The sequence below is a fragment of the Cricetulus griseus genome, chromosome 4 (genome assembly GCF_003668045.3).
Source record: "Cricetulus griseus strain 17A/GY chromosome 4, alternate assembly CriGri-PICRH-1.0, whole genome shotgun sequence".
Taxonomy (NCBI): Eukaryota; Metazoa; Chordata; class Mammalia; order Rodentia; family Cricetidae; genus Cricetulus; species Cricetulus griseus.
Genome location: NC_048597.1, coordinates 69,144,170 through 69,163,946, shown reverse-complemented (window position 1 = coordinate 69,163,946; position 19,777 = coordinate 69,144,170). Strand labels below are relative to the sequence as shown.

The 19,777-nt window shown below is 40.2% G+C and overlaps 2 protein-coding genes across 2 annotated transcripts in view; both read left to right on the top strand.

The window, feature by feature from the left end:
- The window catches only part of LOC113839476 (immunoglobulin lambda variable 3-27-like), a 108,691-nt gene that overhangs the window by 31,896 nt on the left and 57,018 nt on the right, over positions 1 to 19,777 (top strand).
- LOC100762263 (immunoglobulin lambda variable 4-69) overlaps positions 10,303 to 19,777 on the top strand; it is a 62,969-nt gene continuing 53,494 nt past the window's right edge. The window contains exons 1-2 of the mRNA XM_027413099.2: positions 10,303 to 10,345; positions 10,454 to 10,760. Coding sequence (XP_027268900.2) covers positions 10,303 to 10,345; positions 10,454 to 10,760 — 350 coding nt within the window. The remainder of the gene's footprint in view (positions 10,346 to 10,453; positions 10,761 to 19,777) is intronic.

Below are 19,777 nucleotides of genomic sequence, written 5' to 3'. Positions count from 1 at the left end.
ATGGATTTCCCCTTTGGTGAGTAGAAAGTTACCTCCTTCATCTCTTTTGATTGATATTAGTTTAAAGTCTAATTTGTTAGATATTAGGTTTTCTACTCTCACTTGTTTCTTGGGTCCATTTCATTGGAAAATCTTTTCCCAACCATTTACTCTGAGGTAACATCTGTCTTTGAAGATGAGGTGTGTTTCTTGTATGCAGCATAAGGATGGATTCTGTCTTTGTATCCACCTGCTAGAGTGTATCTTTTTATATATGAGTTAAAACCATTAATATTGAGGGATATTCATGATCACTGATTGTTCATTCTTATTTGTTTTGCATTTGTCTTTGGTAGTGGAATTGTGTGTATATTTCCTCCCCATAAGTCTTTTGGCTGTTGGTAAAGTGGGTTTATCTATTGGCTATGTATTTTCTCATTATAGATAACTTCCTTGGGTTCTAGTTTTCATCCCAGAACTTTCTGTGGGGCTGCATTAGTGGATATGTATTGTTTAATTCTGATTTTTTTCAAGGAGTATCCTGTTTTCTCCATTTATATTGATTGAAAGCTTTGCTGGGTATAGTAGTCTGGACTGCCATCTTTTGTCTCTTAGTGTAGGTAGAATATCTATCCAGGACCTTGTGGCTTTCAGAGTTTTCATGGAAAAGTTATGTGTAATTCTGATAGGTTTGGCTTTATATGTTACTTGGAATTTTTCCTTTTGCTGCTCTTAATATTCTTTCTTCATTCTGTATGTTTGGGGTTGTGATTATTATATGGCAAATAGACTTTTTGTGGTTCACTCTATTTGGTGTTCTTTAGGCTTCTTTTACTTTCATTGGCATGTCTTCTTTAGGTTAGGAACGTTTTCTTCTATGATGTTGTTGAATATGATTTCTGCACCGTTGAGTTGGGTTTCTTCACCTGCTTCTATACCCATTATTCTTAGGTTTGGTCTTACCAACGTATCCAGTATTTCCTGGATATTTTGTGTTATGGATTTGTTGAACATAAGATTTGGTCGATGAGTCTCTTTCTCCTAGTGTATTTCCACACCTGAGAATCTCTCTTCCCTCTCTTGTATTCTGTTGGTTATATTTGCATCTGTACTTCCTGATCATTTACCTAGCTTTGATATTTCCAGCATTCCCCCAGATTGGGCTTTCTTTAATTTTTCTATTTCAGTTTTTAGATCTTGAACTGTTTCCTTAAGAGATTTCTTGAATTTTGTGGTTTGATTTTTCTTCCACTTCTTTAAGGGATTTTCTCATATCCTCTTTAAGGGCCTCCATCATTTTCATGAAGTTGTGTTTAAGGTCATTGTCTTCTACTTCATCTGCATTGTGTTGTTCTTGTCTTGCTGGTGTAGAGACCCTAGACTCTGTTGGTGATGTCCCATTGGTTTTTCTGTTGTTGAATGTGTTTTTACATTTTCTTCTTCCCATCCCTTCTTCAGGTGGGTGCAGAAGGAGTCTCTTCCTCTGCTGGTGGGTAGGGGACCAAGGTTCTCTTCCAATGTGTGCAAACAGGTCCAATACTCTGTTGTCTCTCCTCTTCCTGTGGATGGAGGCACGACTGGTACTGAGGCCTTGCCAGTCTCTGGGTGGGCTGGAAGGAGCTGGGATGGGATGTGCCCTGAGCAGTCCCCAGGCCTCAGGTGTCTCCAAGGAGGGGAGAGGAAGGCAGGCCAGAAATACGACAAAGCTCACTTAGTCCCATGTGAAGATGAAAGGACTAGGACGCTTGCATTCTCTGGGTGGGCTGGATCCCACCCAAACTTTTTATGACATTCTTAGAGACTTTTATCCTTCTTCTGTTCCCTCCTTTGTATTGTCTTTCCTTTCCTCAACTTAAGTTAAAATCTTCTTCCTTTTTTCATTTTTATCTTCATTTCACCTTTGTCTATTTATTGTACTCCCTATAGCTCCTTCTCTCACTTTTATAGACCATTTAGGTGTTTTGGATTTCTGTGGTAAGGTCGGGTTATATAATGATATCTAAAGATATTCAGAGCCATGATCCACAATTCAACAAGGGAATATGGCATTTGCCTTTCTAGGTCTTGGTTACCTCTCTTCATATAATATTTTATAATTTTCATTTTACTTGCAAATGCTATAGAGATAAAATTATGTAAATAATACAATCAAAAAACTTTTCAAAATTAACTTAAAAAGAACATAATGAGTATTTAAAAAATAGTATATATAAAAACTTTTAGAAAAAGCCTTTCTAGTGCTGAAATAGTGTCTCAGCAGCAAAGGTCTCCTGTTTCCAAGCCCGATGACCATGGTTTGATGGCATGTTCTTGCTCACATGTACATACACATATGTCTCCAACACATTAACACATAAATAATTGAGAATATAATGCATTTCAATTTGATTATGGTTCTGTGTTCATATTGCATGCAACAGGCTCTAAAATAAAATGTGACTGAAATAAAAATAAAGATTTTCTCAGCTTTAAAGCATGCCTATAATCCCAGTGCAGGTGGAAGGAAGAGTTCCTCTGACTGTTGGCTGGCAATTTCGTTAAATCAGTGAGCACTGAGTTAGGGGAAAAGTCCATGATAGAGAGAATGAGTTAATGGTGTACATCAATTTCTGCTCTTTATACATGGACATTTACCCACCCCTGTGTGCATGAGCATATAGATACATTTAAAGAAAATGTAAATTAATTATATTTTCCACCCATGCATTCACTCTGTTCCATGAAACAGTACAAAGTACAGATCACAGAGAAAAGTTAATAAGACAGATATAAACACACATCGCCCCCACTTTGTCCTCTGCATGGCACCCAGACCTAGATCGATATATAGAGATGAGGCTAGGTAAGACAAAAACATCTAACACAGTGGAATTGTGATGGGAAGGGAAATAAAGAAAGCTCAGAAAGTCAAGTTTACCATAGTTTTCTTCTCTATGAAAGCATAGTTGGTCAAATAATCATGAAGGTAACAGGGTTTTTTATCAATGTAAGTGAGAAAGGGCAAAATCAGGGCATATGAGCAGAAAATATAGAGATGGAATAAATAATTTTATGCATAAAAATCTTATAAGAAAATTCATTACTTTGTACTTGTAATGTTTTCTGATAAATGTTATTGAACACTTACATGAGATGAAGAAATAGACTTTGAAGACGAAGCTGTTACAAATTGTACAAAAGAAATCTGCAATGACTTTCTATGCCTTTGGAAAGCTCTGGCATCAGGATGTTTTCTCATCGAATACTAGGCACTCTGTATCTGTGTTCTCAGTCTACACAGTTCTGATTTGGCCCTTTAGTCCTTCATTGCTTTGTTAAGTATTAAATACCACATTTTTTAAAAATACTGTTGTATTTGTGTTCCTTAACATTTGATGCATAATAACTTTTATGTTTAAAAACACAGTTTTAATTTCATACCTGTTTCTGTAATCCTGGTCAGAAATCTGTGACTTGAGGATAGTAGGTCATGAGTTACAGGTTAGAAGCTCCTGTTGTTATATTGCTAAGTGACCATACTGTCAAACTTCTTTCTAAATGAGTATGCTCATACCCATAGTCTAAATTTTGGTTAATATGTTGGTTTTTGCAATGGGCATGAGACAATGTAGAGATATAAAACGAATCACAGTCCTGAGGTTAGGAGACCGGGACATATTTATCAGTTCCCACCTTTCCCCAAACAGACAACAAGGTTCGGGAAACATTGGAGTAAGAATGGAAATAACATGAGAGTCAAAGAACAGGGGATTGTTGGTGTGCTTTGAAAGGAACTTTGAAATGATGTCTCCTGGATATGCTATGCTATCTGAATCATCAATTTACCAGAGGTATGGTTCTTTGCACAAGGCATGCACATTACTAAAACAGCAAAAGTCCTGGTATAGAAGGGGAAGTTGGGGTAGATTTCTTGGAGGGCATAAATCCTTTGGCTCACAGTAATTAATGCAGTCTAGATTTTATAAAAAAAAAACTTCAGCAGGAAGGGACATTTTGACACTACACAGATACACTATGATTACCCATTCAAGAACGTTTAAGTAATATTTCAGAAAAATGGGATGATTTTATATCATTTTTGGTAGCTAGAGAGAGAGTTTCATGGTTAAGAGTACATATTGTTCTTGCAGAAGATTCATGCTGATTCCTAGGACCCATGTAGATTACCTCATAAATCCCTGTAATTCCAGGTATAACGCAATCAACAACTCTCTCTCTCCCCCCCCTCTCTCTTTCTCGTGTGTGTGTGTGTGTGTGTGTGTGTGTGTGTGTGTGTGTGTGTGTGTGTGTGTAAAATAAAACTGAGTCTAAACATTATTTTTCAGCTCTAGGTTTTGAGCACAGGTTTCCTTCAATGCTAGTCACATTCTCTATTAGTGATCCACACCACCAGGTCAATGATTCTTTCTTTCTTTTTGTTTTTCCTATCATTTCTTCTCACATAGGTGTGATCAATAGCAATAACACAGAGTCTCAAGGTGTCAGACCAAGTCATAATAAAAGCTAGAATGGAGAATTCTCTGTCATGAAATAATATTAGTTACTAATATCAATGTGGGCCACGTTTTAGTTGCCTTGTGAAAAAAACACTCCCAAGGCTGTGAATGTCTGATAATTTTTTACTGACAATAAAATCTGAAATCTGTTTTATAGTCAGTTGTGTTATAGAATATTATTTTGAGGTGTGTTACTTTTGTTTATGCAATGGAACAGTTGTTTAATGAGACAAAGATGCCATTTGATTAAATAAAATTCACCTGCAGTCAGGAGGCTGGGTCAGCAACAAGATGGGAGAAAGTTGTAGGGATAAGCCAGGTGGAAAAAGTGTTTATAAGGAGGGGCTAGAAAAAACAGGAAGACTTCTTGGGAGATGTGAAGTGGTGAGCTATGTAAACTGTGTTTTCTTCAGCCTCTCTGGGTAGCAGGATTCTACTTCAACCTTTGAATCTTGAATTCTTTAGTGGGACAGAGATTAAGATAATTTTCCTTAGTAGCTTGGAAAGCCAGTGCCTGAGGGAAGGAATTTCCCCCAGGCTTCAGCTTTTGTGGCCTAGGCTTCCTACTAGCAGTGGAGCTGCAGTTGCTAAATGGATAACTTTAGCAGGAAAGGAAGAAACAATTAAAAGAATACAGAGATATAGCTTTCAAAGCATGGAGTGTCTTATTTTTCCCAAGAAACACATAACAAATATTAGTTAAGAAAATGAATGAAGCAAAAGCAAATATCATTTCAGGTCTGATGAAGAACACTAGAGTATACTCAAGCAGAGCAGTCACAATGTGAATAAGAAAAATATAATACTAGCACACAAATACTGAGCTGGATCAGGTGTCTGATTACAAAGATTTTTCACTGAAAAAATCATAGCATACTATCACAGAAGAAAAGTTGCAGGTGTTATTAAGAAGTAAAATAACTAAGTTTTAGAATGCATAACGTCATAAAAACATTGAAAATTAAATGGATAGAATTTTAGTGTTTAACAAAATAAAGCTAGTGCTAATTTTGAGGTGAACTAAGGAACCTATATTAGGAGAATGGAAAACATATGGAAGATATTTCATACAAACCATGAAGAAATTATCCATGGTCCAGCAGGGGGAGCTGTGTGCTTCTGAGACACTGACAAGACCTGAAGGTGGCTTCTGACTCCCATGTGATTAATCTCCTGGGCCAAGCTCACTGAACTAGAGGTTACAGCTCAGCGGGTATTTCTTCAAGTTGACAAGCCTCCCTAGGAGTATAGCTGTCCCCTGAGCTGAAGAGATCTAATGACTTGGTGATGGTGTTACTAAAATGCTCACAATGCATGGAATCATAATTTCTCCCATACACTGAGAATCCAGGGTCCAACAGGATCTATGGATCCTATGGATTTCTGGAAATTTAGTGCATGACCTGGATGCTTGTCACATTTCCCAGCTTTCCTCCATCTATGTCAGTTATCATGGATTTAAAGAACCCTGCCCTCTGAATGATCATGCTCATTTCTTAACTCTTTCCTAACAGCTATTTCTTTTCAGAGTCTACACTGAATGGCATTCTCCAGCTGTTACTGATCCTTTTTCTATTGGGTTCTAGAAGTATCCTGGCCAATCCTCTAGGTTCTTATTCACCCAAAAATAAATAGGTATTCCCAGTCACCAGTCACTTTTTACCTTAAATATAATCTTGTCCTGGGGCTCCAGGCTTAAAAACCTGTGGACAATGATGAAGGCTACTGCATGCTACACTACAATGGTGCTCAGCACAGTGAGACACACATAGAGAAACAAGACATAAACACGAGTTTGCATGAACCTGGGTATTAAACCCGTTGTGCGATAGTGGGATCCCATGACCCTGTTGCTATCCGAAGGTTGACTTTGTAGAAAAGAAGGTGGAGGAAAGCACCTGCCTTCATTTGTGTCCTAATTAGTCATAAGTATGACGATATTTCTCAACAATTGTGATAGAGATTTCTAGAAATACAAAATTTAAATATTTTATTTCTCTATTAGTTGTGTTAGTTCTAAGACTATTGTCTGCCGGTCTCCAGAGAGAAGCATTCTTTGGCATGTTCTTTATACCATCAGATAAAAGTGAAGTAAATAACTTTCATATTTTCTAGCTCTTGTTTTACTTTCTTTTGAAGACAATGGAAATACATTATGTAGTTTTTAGAAGCCATGAAATAATTTCTTTCTGACATTAGGTTAACATATTTCCCTCTAAAGAACATGTGGTGATGTGATAAATCCGAGTACCACTGTATGTAATCACATTTATTTGTATTAGTACTATTGCAGATGTCTTTAGGCAGATGAGCTCATGCTGAAACACAGTGAGACCCTCTCCCTTCATAAGATGGCTTTGAGGACACAGGGAGGTAACCATGGATTGACATGTGAAGAAGGGTGTGCATACAGAGCTCTGCAGCTCCTGAGCAGTGATCACCAAAGAGTGTTCTCAAACAATAGGGACAGTGGAGGGAAGGGAGAGTTGTCATAGGGTGATTGGATCAGCCTGTCCATTTTGCAAGTCTGTCCTCCAGGAATCAGTGTGAGGTAACTTTTGTCAATCCACACAGTTTGTCCCTTTTTACTTCCATCCCAGGGAACTAAAAAAACTAGGCAATCATTTAGAAAGTATTTCTAAATCTGTACACATTTCTGGGATGTTGGCTCACATTTTATCCCTAAAGATACTGAAATATTGGCTCATATTTCTACATTCTGCATTCTACATAAATATATTCCTCCTCCTTCAATATTTTAGAACTGTAAGCAATGACACAGAAGTGTAGCTTCCAGAAGCTTCCATTTCTTCAATGGGATCCACTTGTGAAGGTGTAATCATACAAGTATTACCTTACTATTAGAAACTCAATTTTCAATACTTAGTGAATTATATGACACTGAAGGAAATGACTGTCATTTGTGGTAGGGAAGTTTAAGAAAGTTGATCCTGGCCTAGGATACAGAGACTAGAAATCAGGAAGTTCTTTTATTGCATTTGCTTGTAGCAAACAGAATATATAGAAGAATAAAGAAAATTTTGTTACCCAAGACACAACACTTTGTAACCAGTTTGTAGCCTGTGTTAGATCAATACTTGTTAAAAATCAAGGTGCACATGGATCTTGAATCTGTGGTGTGAAATGGAGTCGAACATCCTTCATTTGTAACGACTTGCTTCCCAAGCAACTTACATCAGTAGGATACAATGTATAGTTCCATGCTTGTAGGAATATCAGAAGCCTAGCAACTTTATTTCTTTCCTATTTTCTTTCTTTCATCATTTCTTCTTGTTTTTTATTGCTTTTGTCAATAAATATTTTGTCCTTAGATTTTTCACTTTTTTATTTTCCAGACAAGGTTTCTCTGTATCACACACACACACACACACACACACACACACACACACACACACACACACACACACCATGGAGTCTTTTTACTATAGACCAACTGCACCTGGCCATGGGGCCTGCCCTGGAGTGTGTTTGATTTTTCAGTGATATTCCATTGGAGAAAACTGATTTTCACTTTTCTAAAAGTTATCTATTACAAATTAGTTGATGGTCAATGGTCTGAGTCTTTGTCCACTTTTATTACTCGGTGCTGGCATTTTGTGTGGTGTGAACCTGTGCTGGTCTTGTGCATGGTGCCCCAGTCTCTATGAGTTCACATGTAAATCAGTCTTGTGGTGTCTGGAAGATGCTGTTTTCTTGGCGTCTTTTAGCACATCTGGCTCTTACAGTCTTTCCTCCTCCTTTTCTGCATAGTCCCTGAGCTTGGGTAAAAGGAGTTTGAAAAAGACAAGGTAGACAGTTTCTTCCACTATGCATAACTTAAACCATACATGAGGAATACCATGTGTGCCTGGAATTCCTCTTGTACCTTTCCAAGCCCTCCAATGATTTGTTCTATCATGATTCATTAATCCTTGCCTCAAATGTAGAGGTGTTCCCTTTTCTGATCATCCATCCACCTAAAACGTGTCAGTAAAATATAATATCTTTGTATTAAATAAGTAATTGGTAGGTTTCCATGAGTATTTTTGGAAACCACCATAAATACTCATTCTTAGTCAATACTCTCTAATCCTTAAGGACAATTACAGGTCCACTGTGTTCTGTCCTCATGGAGTTAGTACATTTTCTTCTATAATTCTGTTTTGTTTTGCCATATGATTTTCCAAAATTGGTATTTCTATTTCATCAACATAGTCATGCAGAATAATATTTATCATCCTAGATGGCAATACTCACCCGTGTGTCTCTATGAGCCAATCTTCTGAGGGACAAGGACGCCAGATGAGACTGGGGGAGGGGAGAAAGAGGGTGGATGGAGGATGAGAAGTAGGGAGAGATGGAGGAAGGGTGGGAGGAAAAGAGGCGACTGGCTTCTTGAGAATTCCAAGAAAGGACTCCGTGTTTGACTTCAATCGGGAAAGAGATTCTTATAAATTGGTGGCTAGCAACATTGGCTCGCAAATTCCCTAACACTGAGACCTATTATTACATTTCCTTATTTTGTGATGTCTGCAAACCATAAAATTATTCATTGCTACTCCATAAGTGTAATTTTACCATTGTTATGTATCATAATGCAAATAACTGGTCTATAGTATATCTGATATGTGACCTCTGTCCTGTGGTTGTCGTGAACCACATGGTAGGAACCAGTGGTTTACACAGTGTTCCCACTGAGAAGTGTGTGTGTGTGTGTGTGTGTGTGTGTGTGTGTTTCATTTAAATTCCACAGCATGAATGTGACAGAGAAAAACTTATATAAACTAGCTCTTTCCTTCAACTGTGGTTGTTCTAGGAGTCAGTTCACATTGTTAGGTTTGGCAACAAGTGCCCTTACATGCTGAGCCATGTTGCAGGTTAAAAGGGTCACTGTATGACACAATGTATAGTTGCACATGTACTCAATCAGGGATAGTAAAAAGCCTAGCATTGTTCCTTTCTTCCTCTTCTCTTCCTTCAAACTATTCTCTCTCCTTCTCAGCCTCTCTCCTCTATAAATCAGTAAGTTACATGTTTCACTTGTGTTAGCCCAGGTTGGTATACATCCTTACTCTCATCCTGGGGAAATAACAAACCAAGAATTCATTTGTAAATTATTTCTGTTTTTGCACACATTTCTTTCATCTGAATTCACTTTTTATGCCCAAGGACAGTAACATGGCAGTTCATATTTCTTGTATTGTGGAAAAGGCCCAAGAGAAAGGAATTCCTTCTCACTCAACAGTGAGAGTTCCCTTCTCTTAGCCCAAGGCTGCAAACAACAACTTCTGAATTTTCCATGGCCTTTCCCTTTGATCCAGTAGTGCTGGGAGATTCCCTTTAATCAGTTAACATTTTATGAAAGTGCTAATGCAGGTCATGCAGCCCCTTTGCCTCCCACAGCATATACTGGTTGTCATATTACCAAGAGACTGTGTTCCTAGACACCAAGGAAGAAAGCAGAAGAGAGGCTCAGAGAGTGCACATCAATGTCCTGTTTTCCTCATTTTTTCTATAATTATCAATTACAAACTTCTAGCTTATCTAGTCACATGAAAGTAGTTTTACATACTAACATCCCTCTTCCACTCTTAGATTCCATAGCTCTTACTCCATTAAGGACACACAGCTGGGGCCACTGTGGTCCCTTGGGCATCCTCAGGCAGGAAGTAACACCCAGACATTTGCGGGCACACACATCTGATGAGGGATTTGGTTGACAAAGAAAAATTTGCATGAAAGGCCCTATCAGTTCTCTGAGAATTGTTAAAGGATAAGAGAGACCCACATTATGTCTGTCTCAGAAAAGCACAGTGGTGTCTGCACCATGGCCTGGATTCCTCTCATCCTCTTCCTCCTTCATTGCTCAGGTCAGGAGTCATCTGCACCCTTATCCCAGTTCAGGGAAACCATTTGACAGCCAGAGACAGTCTCCCCTCTCCTTTCACCCTGAGACTAATGTGTTTCTCTATTTTTAGGTTCTTTCTCCCAACCAGTGGTGACTCAGTCACCCTCTGCCTCTGCCTCCCTGGGAGCCTCAGTCAAACTCACCTGCACCTTGAGTAGTCAGCATAGCACCTACTACATAGAATGGTACCAGCAACATCCAGACAAGGCACCTAAGTATGTGATGGGACTTAATAGTGATGGAAGCCACAACAAGGGGGATGGAATCCCTGATCGCTTCTCTGGCTCCAGCTCTGGGGCTCATCGCTACTTAAGCATCTCCAACATTCTGCCTGAAGATGAAGCTGACTATATCTGTGGTTCTGATTATAGCGGTGGGTGACCACAGTGAACTATATGAATGAGGAAGCAGGACAGGAACTGTTTTGTTGTATTTCTGCCTAGTTTGCATATAGTAGTGAGTAGGAATATCTGTAGTACTTAGCTATCACATTCATGGATGTTTTCTGCTTAATACTCAGGGGATAGACTGTAGATTTAGCACTTCCTCCTGAACTCCTAGAGAAAGAGGTAAAAAGGCCATGGATGGTATATAATGCACTTCTCTGTAATAATGATGACTATGAAAAAGTAAAAAGTAGTGTGCACACTGGTGAGGCTCTCAATGTTACCTCATCATGATCATAAGTATGTCTATTATTTGAATGATAGCTTTCTCATGGCAGGTACCCTTGAACAAATTAGTACAGGAGACTGCTTCCTGAGCACAACACCAGTAGCACCAACACTGAGATTGACAGTTAATAAATGGGACCTACTGAAACTGAAAAGTTTTTGTAAGGCAAAGGACACAGTCAAGATGACAAAATGGCAGCCCAGAGATGGGAAAAGACCTTCACCAACCCCACAGCTGACAGAGGGCTGATCTCCAAAATATACAAGGAAATCAAGAAGCTAGTTACCAAAACGCCAACTAATCTAATTAAAAAGTGGAGTACAGAACTAAATAGAGAATTCTCAGTAGAGGAATTTAAAATGGCTGAAAGACACTTAAGAAAGTGCTCAACATCCCTGGCCATCAGGGAAATGCAAATGAAATCAACTCTGAGATACCATCTTGTTCCTGTCAGAATGGCTAAATCAAAAACACCAATGGAAGTTTATGCTGGAGAGGATGTGAAGAAAAGGGAACACTCCTCCACTGCTGGTTAGAATATAAACTTGTAAGACAGTCTGGGCTGAATGCCTGGGCTAAACTGGATGATGGGCCTACTGAGTCCCCCATAGCTGGGGTAAGGCAGTAGCCCGGCAAGCCTTTGCCAGAGTTTATAGACCAGGTCCAACAGAGCGTTCAGTACAAGCTGCTGCCTAGAGACCTCAGAGAACAATTTATCAAACTTCTATTATGGGAAGGGATGGATGGGGACCATACAATGAATGGCCTGCCTGGGATTAAAAGACAGTTCCCTAAGCAGATGGGTGGTAGCCTCCCAAGATGTAGGTACCCAGCAACACCAACCCCAGTCTCTGGCCCTTGCCTTACAGGCACAGAAGACTGCCATGACAAAAGCCAACATCACCCAGGCCCTGGAAACCAAGGGGCAAGGGTCCTTGAAGTCTCCAGGAAAAGAACATGCTTTAGATGTGGGCAGGAGGGACATTTATAAAAAGACTGACCTCAACGTTCCCTGCTAATAGGCCAGAAGAGGTTAAGCCCCCCTCCACCCCATGCCCTCAATGCAGGAAAGGATACCATTGGAAGAATGATTGTAGGCCGGGCGTTGGTGGCGTACGTCTTTAATCCCAGCACTCAGGAGGCAGAGGCAGGTGAATCTCTGTGAGTTTGAGGCCAGTCTGGTCCCCAGAGCAAGTGCCAGGATAGGCTCTAAAACTACACAGAGAAACCCTATCTCGAAAAACCAAAAAAAAAAAAAAAAAAAAAAAAAAAAGAATGATTGTAGAACAAAATTTGACCTGGAGAGGAAACCTTTAAAATAGAGGCGGGGCAGCCTCCACCACTGTTAAAAAAAGAAGGAAGTCCCTCTAAAGGTAGGATTGAAAGGTCTCATAGCCGGACAGCATAAGCCCATTGGATTTCACCCTTGACTGAAGGACTTCACCCTAAAATGACTGTTTTGATTGGAGGTAAGAAGTTTCACTGCTTGATAGACACAGGGGCAGACAGGACATTACTATGGGAGGAGGAAGTTCCTTCCATCTGGGATCTTGCACCTGGGCCCCCAGTTTTAGGGATGGGAGGTAACTCCCAAACAAGAGAAACAGGGACCTAAATGTTCTGGACCAGGCCAGAAGGGGACCAAGGAATGATACACCCCTTACTGATCAAAGGTCTTGCTGCCAATTTGCAGGGACAGTACATGTTGGGTCAGATGGACACTATTGTGACCACAGATCATCTGGCTTTTTATGAGGATATCCTGGAAGAGAAAGAGGCACACAGGGTGGGAAAGGTCATAAAGGGGATCACAAAGAAGGAGTTTTTTAGCCTCCACATCTACAGGGGAGAGTCTGAGATGCCTATCTGGCGTACCCCCAATCATAAGGGCCACTGCCCTCTGAGTGCCACCTATCAGATGGTCACCAGGAAAACCTGTATGGGTAGAGAAGTGGCCGCTGACTAAACCTAAGCTGCTAGCACTCCAACAGCTAATGAACAAACAATTAAGGCTCAAACATATCTGCCCTTCTATGAGCCCATGAAACAACCTGGAGTTTATAATTCAAAAGGCATCCAGGGCTTGGCGCATGGTCCAAGATTTGAGCAAGATAAATGAGAAGATGAAAACGGTGGGCACCCCCTTAAGGGGCATGCCCTGGACCCCTGCTACTCCCACAGAATATATATTTATGGTAAATGATATTAAGGATTGCTTCTTTTCTATACCGCTACATCTAGAGGATTGTGATAAATTTGCATTCTGTGTTTCTTCACTTCATTATTCCAAACCTGATCAACATTTTGAATGGGTAGTCCTGCCACAAGGAATGGCTTATAGCCCAGCTTTCTGTCAACAGTATCTTGCTACACTCTTAAGGCCTATGCTGAAGTCAAAGGATTTAATAATACATGCTTATACGGATGATTTAATTTGGGGACGTCAGAATTCAGCATATCTGGAGGGCTTTGTGGCCCATGTACTCTAATTGCTTAAAAAAGGGAGCTTTACTGTTGCCCCAGAAAAGATCCAAAAGGTGCCCCCCTTCAAAGAACTTGGGTCTCACCTCATGCTGACACAGGCTAGCCCGCTTAACCCTATTCTGGAGGTGACTGAATTCATGACCCTGACCCAGCTCCAGCACTTACTGGGGAAAACTAGTTAGCTGAGACCCTAAGTGTCAATCCCCACAAAAGACCTGGAGACCCTGTACTCCCTGCTAAAGGACAAGGCGCCTCATGATAATATAACCATGACAAAGGAGCACCTAGAGATGTTTCTGGTCTTTCAGAAGGCCTTAGACAAATGCTTTCTAAGGAGGTATTTGGTGACTAGGCCCTTGTCCCTCTGGCTGTTTTCTGGAGCCACCCTGATTACAGTGGTTCTAACCCAGGAGGAGGAGCCATTGGAATGGATCCATAGATCTTTGGGAGGAACACTCCATGTTTACTCTCAGGCAGATCAGCTCACTGACACCATCATAAAGGGCAGGACCCAGGCCCAGAGACATGATGGGCTACACCTCCATGCCATTTTCTTCACCTTCTGGGTGGCAGATATTGAATGGCTTGCTCAGACTAACAACCGCCTTGTTCTCACCATAGAAGGACTTATGGGGAGTATTGATTGCCACCCTTAGCCATCCAAATGTGCCCCTCTTTTACAGAGACTCCCCCTGAGGGTGCCCCTCCTTGTTTCCAGCCAAGCCTATTCCCAAAGCTATTTACATCTTCACTGATGGGGCCTGAGCTGGCTCTGCATACTTTGGCTTTAAGGCATACCAAGCAACACCAAGCCACCAAAGATGTCAACCCTGCCAAGGTTCTGCCCAATATAAGGAAATATTGGCTGTGACTCTGGCATTACAGGACATCTCTGAGCCCTGCAATCTTTTTTCAGACAGTCTCTATGTGGTTAACTTACTTCCCCATATCCCACAAGCACACTTCTGATTAGATAACAACCCTATATACCCCGGCCCCTCATGGTGGCTCTTAAGGCCCTTTTAGAGGAGCAAGAGGCACCAATTTATCTTCAACACCTTTGGAGGCACTCTGGCCCTCCCAGGGTTCCCGACTAAAGGCAATGAATGGGCAGATAGACTGGCAACAGCCCCAGAGGCACTAACCCTACAGGAAGCCACCCAATTGCATGATATGACCTGTGTCAATTGGAGGGTCTACATAATAGATTCCCAATGATTCCCATAAAAGAACTGAAAAAGAGTTCATGTCAACCATATCTAAGAGTTTCCCCTCTATAGCCACCAGGAGTTAATCCCAGAGGCTTAAGGCCCAATATCCCCTGGCAAACCAATGTTACTCATTTTCCAGCTTTTGACAAACAGGAGTATGTTTTTGTCTCCATAATCACTTATTCAGGGGCCTGTTGGGCCACTGCACATACAGGAGAAAAAAACCAAACATGCTCAAGCACACTTTCTCCAGTGTTTCCCAAACCTAGGATTACCCACATAGGTTAAGACTGATAATGGCCCTTGCTTTGCCAGTAATTCCATGGCAGATTTTTCAATAGACAGCATATCAAACATACTACAGGAATCCCTTACAACCCTCGGGTACTAGCAATTGTAGAAAGTAACCATCAATGTCTTAAACTTTTAAAACAAAAGGGGGAATCAGCACCCATTTACAACTAGGAATGGCTTTATTTACTCTTAATATTTTGAATTTTTCTAAGGGAGCAACTGAATCTAAGTTCCAAAAACATTGGGGCTACCTAAACCCCAAACCCCAAGTTATGGTCAAATGGAAAGACCCTTTAATACACCAATGAAGGAGCTCAGACCTATTAATTACAATGGGGTGAGGATTTGGATGTGTCTTCCCCTTAGGGGAGGAAGCACCCATCTGGCCAGAAATCTGAAATTCCTGACTGTTCGCACAATGCAGGAAGATGACAAAGAACAGGTTGACCATCAAGGAAAGGAAGCAGCAATGGCGTTCAAAGCTTGTCTTCCAAAATAAGAGAGCCAATACAATGATTCCTATGTCCAAGGGTGCATGACCCTTAATGAGCTCTGTTTTCTTTAAAAACTACAGATGATGTGCAGCTTCCTGGCTGCTCTAACACTCTTGCTGCTGATCCTAACTGCTCCAGTGACCACCCAGCAGAATCCTCATTGTCTCCAAAAGATGACTTGGATGGTGATCAATGCCATCAATGGATCACAGCACAACAAATGAGGCAGTCCCCCAATCCTTTGCTCTATGTCTAAAATTCCTATATGAGTGAGTACATACCATGTTTGTCTTTTTGTGACTGGGATACCTCACTCAGGATGGTTTGTTCTAGTTCCATCCATTTGCCTGAGAATTTCAAGATTCCATTGCCTTTTTGTGTTGAGTAGTATTCCATTGCATAAATGTACCACATTTTCTCTATCCATTCTTCAGTTGAGGGGCATCTAAGTTGCTTCCAGGTTCTGGCTATTACAAACAATGCTGCTATGAACATGGTTGAACATATGTACTTGTTGTATGAACGTGCATTATTTGGGTATATACCCGAGAGAGGAATAGATGGATCTTGAGGTAGACTGATTCCCATTTTTCTGAGCAACCGCCATACTGATTTCCAGAGTGGTCTTACAAGTTCACATTCCCACCAGCAATGGAGGAGTGTTCCTTTTTCTCCACATCCTCTCCATCATAGATTGTCATTGGTATTTTTGATTTCAGCCATTCTGACAGGCATGAGATGGTATCTCAGAGTTGTTTTGAGTTGCATTTCTCTGATGGCCAAGGATTTTGAGCACTTTCTTAAGTGTCTTTCAGCCATTTCAGATTCCTCTGTTGAGAATTCTCTATTTAGTTCTGCACCCCACTTGTTAATTTCATTGTTTGGTATTTTGGTGGCTAGCTTCTTGAGATCCTTGTATATTTTGGAAATCATCCCTCTATCCAATGTGGGGTCGGTGAAGATCTTTTCCCATTCTGTGGGTGGTTGTTTTGTCTTACTGACTGTGTCCTTTGCCTTGCAGAAGCTTCTCAGTTTCAGGAGGTCCCATTTATTAATTGCAGAACTCAGTGTCTGTGCTACTGGAGTTATATTCAGGAAGCTGTCTCCTGTGCCAATTTGTTCAAGGGTATCCCCCACTTTCTCTTCTAGAAGATTCAGTGTGGCTGGAATTATGTTGAGCTCTTTGATCCATTTACACTTAAGTTTTGTGCATGGTGACAGATATGAATCTATCTGCAACCTTCTGCATGTCCGAATCCAGTTGTGCCAGCACCATTTATTGATGATGCTATCTTTTTTCCATTGTATAGATTTAGCATCTTTGTCAAAAATAAGGTGTTAATAGGTGTGTGAGTTAATATCAAGGTTTTCAATTCGATTCCATTGGTCTATCTATCTATTCTTGTGCCAATACCAAGCTGTTTTCAGAACTATGGCTCTATAGTAGACCTTGAAGTCAGGGAAGGTGATGCCTCCAGAAGACCCTTTATTGTACAGGGTTGTTTGGCCATCATGGGCTTTTTATTTTTCCATATAAAGCTGAGTATTGTTCTTTCAAGGTCTATGAAGAGCTGTGTTGGGATTTTGTTGGGGATTGCGTTGACTCTGTAGATTGCTTTTGGCAAGATTACCATTTTTACTATGTTGATTCTACCTATCCAAGAGCATGGGAGATCTTTCCATTTTCTGGTATCTTCTTTAATTTCTTTCTTTAAAGACTGAAAGTTCTTACTGTTTAGGTCTTTCACTATTTTGGTTAGTGCTACCCCAAGATATTTTATGTTGCTTGTGGATATTGTGAAGGGTGATGTTTCCCTGATTTCTTTCTCATTGGATTTATCATCTGTACATAGTAGGGCTACTGATTATTTTTAGTTAATTTTGTATCCTACTACCTTGCTAAAGGTGTTTATCAGCTGTAGGAGTTCCCTGGCAGAGGTTTTCGGGTCACTAATGTAAACTATCATATGATCTGCAAATATTGAAAGTTTCACGTCTTCCTTTCCAATTTGTATTCCTGCGATCCCCTTTTCTTGACTTATTGCTTTAGCCAGAACTTCAAGTACAATATTGAAGAGATATGGAGAGAGTGGACAGCCTTGTATTGTTCCTGATTTTAGAGGAAACGCTTTGAGTTTCTCTCAATTTAGTTTGATGTTGACTATTGGTTTGCTGTATATTGTGTTTATCATGTTTAGATATGTTCCTGTTATTCCTGTTCTCTCCAAGATCTTTATCATGAAGGGATATTGGATTTTGTCAAAGGCCTTTTCAACATCTAGTGAGATGATCATGTGGTTTTTTTTTTCAGTTTGTTTAAATGGTGGATTAAATTGATGGATTTTCATATGTTAAACCATCCTTGCATCTCTGGGATGAAGCCTACTTGATCATGTTGGATGATTTTTCTGATGTGTTCTTGGGGTCGATTCGCCAATATTTTATTGAGTATTTTTGCATCGATGTTCATGAGGGATATTGGTTTGTAGTTCTCTTTCTTATTTGTGTCTTTGTGTGGCTTTGGTTTCAAAGTGATTGTAGCCTCATAAAAAAAGTTTGGCAACTTTTCCACACAAGGGTGTCCCTTGTGCTTCTATTGTGCGGAACAGTTTGAGGAGTACTGTTATTAGCTCTTGTTTGAATTTCTGGTAGAATTCTGCAGTGAAGCCATCTGTCCCTGGGGTTTTTTTGGTTGGGAGGCTTTTGATGACTGCTTCTATTTCATTAGGGGTAATAGGTCTATTTAAACGGCTTATCTGTTCTTGGTTTAATTTTGGTAAGTGATATCTATCCAGAAAACTGTCCATTTCCTTTAGATTTTCGAATTTTGTGAAGTACAGGTTTTCAATGCATGACCTGAAGATTCTCAGAGTCCATTGTTATATCCCCTTTTTCATTTCTGATTTTGTTAATTAGCATGCTCTCTCTATGCCTTTTGGTTAGTTTGGATAGAGGTTTTTCTATCTTGTTGATCTTCTCAAAGAACCAACTCTTTGTTTCATTGATTCTTTGTACTGTTTTCCTAGTTTCTACTTTGTTGATTTCAGCTCTCAGGTTGATTATTTCCTGGCGTCTACTCCTCGGTGTTTTTGCTTCTTTTTGCTCTAAAGCTTTCAGTTGTTCTGTCAATTCTCTTGTGTGACTTTCTCCACTTTCTTCATGTGGGCACTTAGTGCTATGAACTTTCCTCTTAGCACTGCTTTCAGAGTGTCCCATATGTTTGGATATGTTGTGTCTACATTCTCATTAACTTCTAGGAAGTCTTTAATTTCTTATTTTATTTCTTCTTCAACCCAGGAAAGGTGCAATTGGGTGTTATTCAATTTCCATGAATATGTAGGTTTTCTGCAATTTGTATTGCTGTTGAATTCTTGCTTTAAAGAATGGTGATCTGGTAAGATATAGGGGGTTATTTCAATTCTTTTGTAATTGTGGAGGTTTGCTTTGCTGCCAACTATGTAGTCAATTTTAGAGAAGGTTCCATGTGGTGCTGAGAAGAAGGTATATTCTTTTGTGTTTGGATGGAATGCTCTATAGATATCTGTTAAACCCAGTTGGGTCATAACTTCTGTCAGATCCTTTCTTTCTTTGTTAAGTTTCTGTCTGGTGGTCCTGACTGGTGGTGAAAGGGGATGTTGAACTCTCCTACTATAAGTGTGTGTGGTTTTATGTGTGGTTTGTGCTTTAGCAAGATTTCTTTTACAAACATGGCTGCCTTCGTATTTGCAGCATAGATGTTCAGTATTTAGACTTCATCTTAATGGACTTTCCCTGTGATGAGTATGAAATGCCCTTCTTTGTCCCGCACGCTATGTTCTCGCCGGCAAGAATCACACAGGACATTCGGATCCTTCTGCAGGAAAGCTTTAATGCATCTTGAGAGAGAGAGAGAGCATAAACTTACCAGAGCGGAGACCCCGAGCTAAGAATCCCGTCCCTTAATAAAGGCTGGCAGCGGCCGCCTGGGACGTGTCACCCTATGAATGGCTTCAGCTCCTCAGGCCAAATGAGCCACGGGATAGGCAGAGATCAAAGGAATGGAAATTACCAAGCGCCTGCGAAATAATTTACATTCGGTGCCTGCAGGCACCATCATTGTAATGGAGAATGCAGGGACGGCTCCCTACACTTCTTCATCTCTTTTGATTGATTTCAGATTGAAGTCTAATATTTTAGATATTAGGATTGCTACACTGGCTTGTTTCTTGGGCCCTTTTGATTGGAAAATCATTTCCC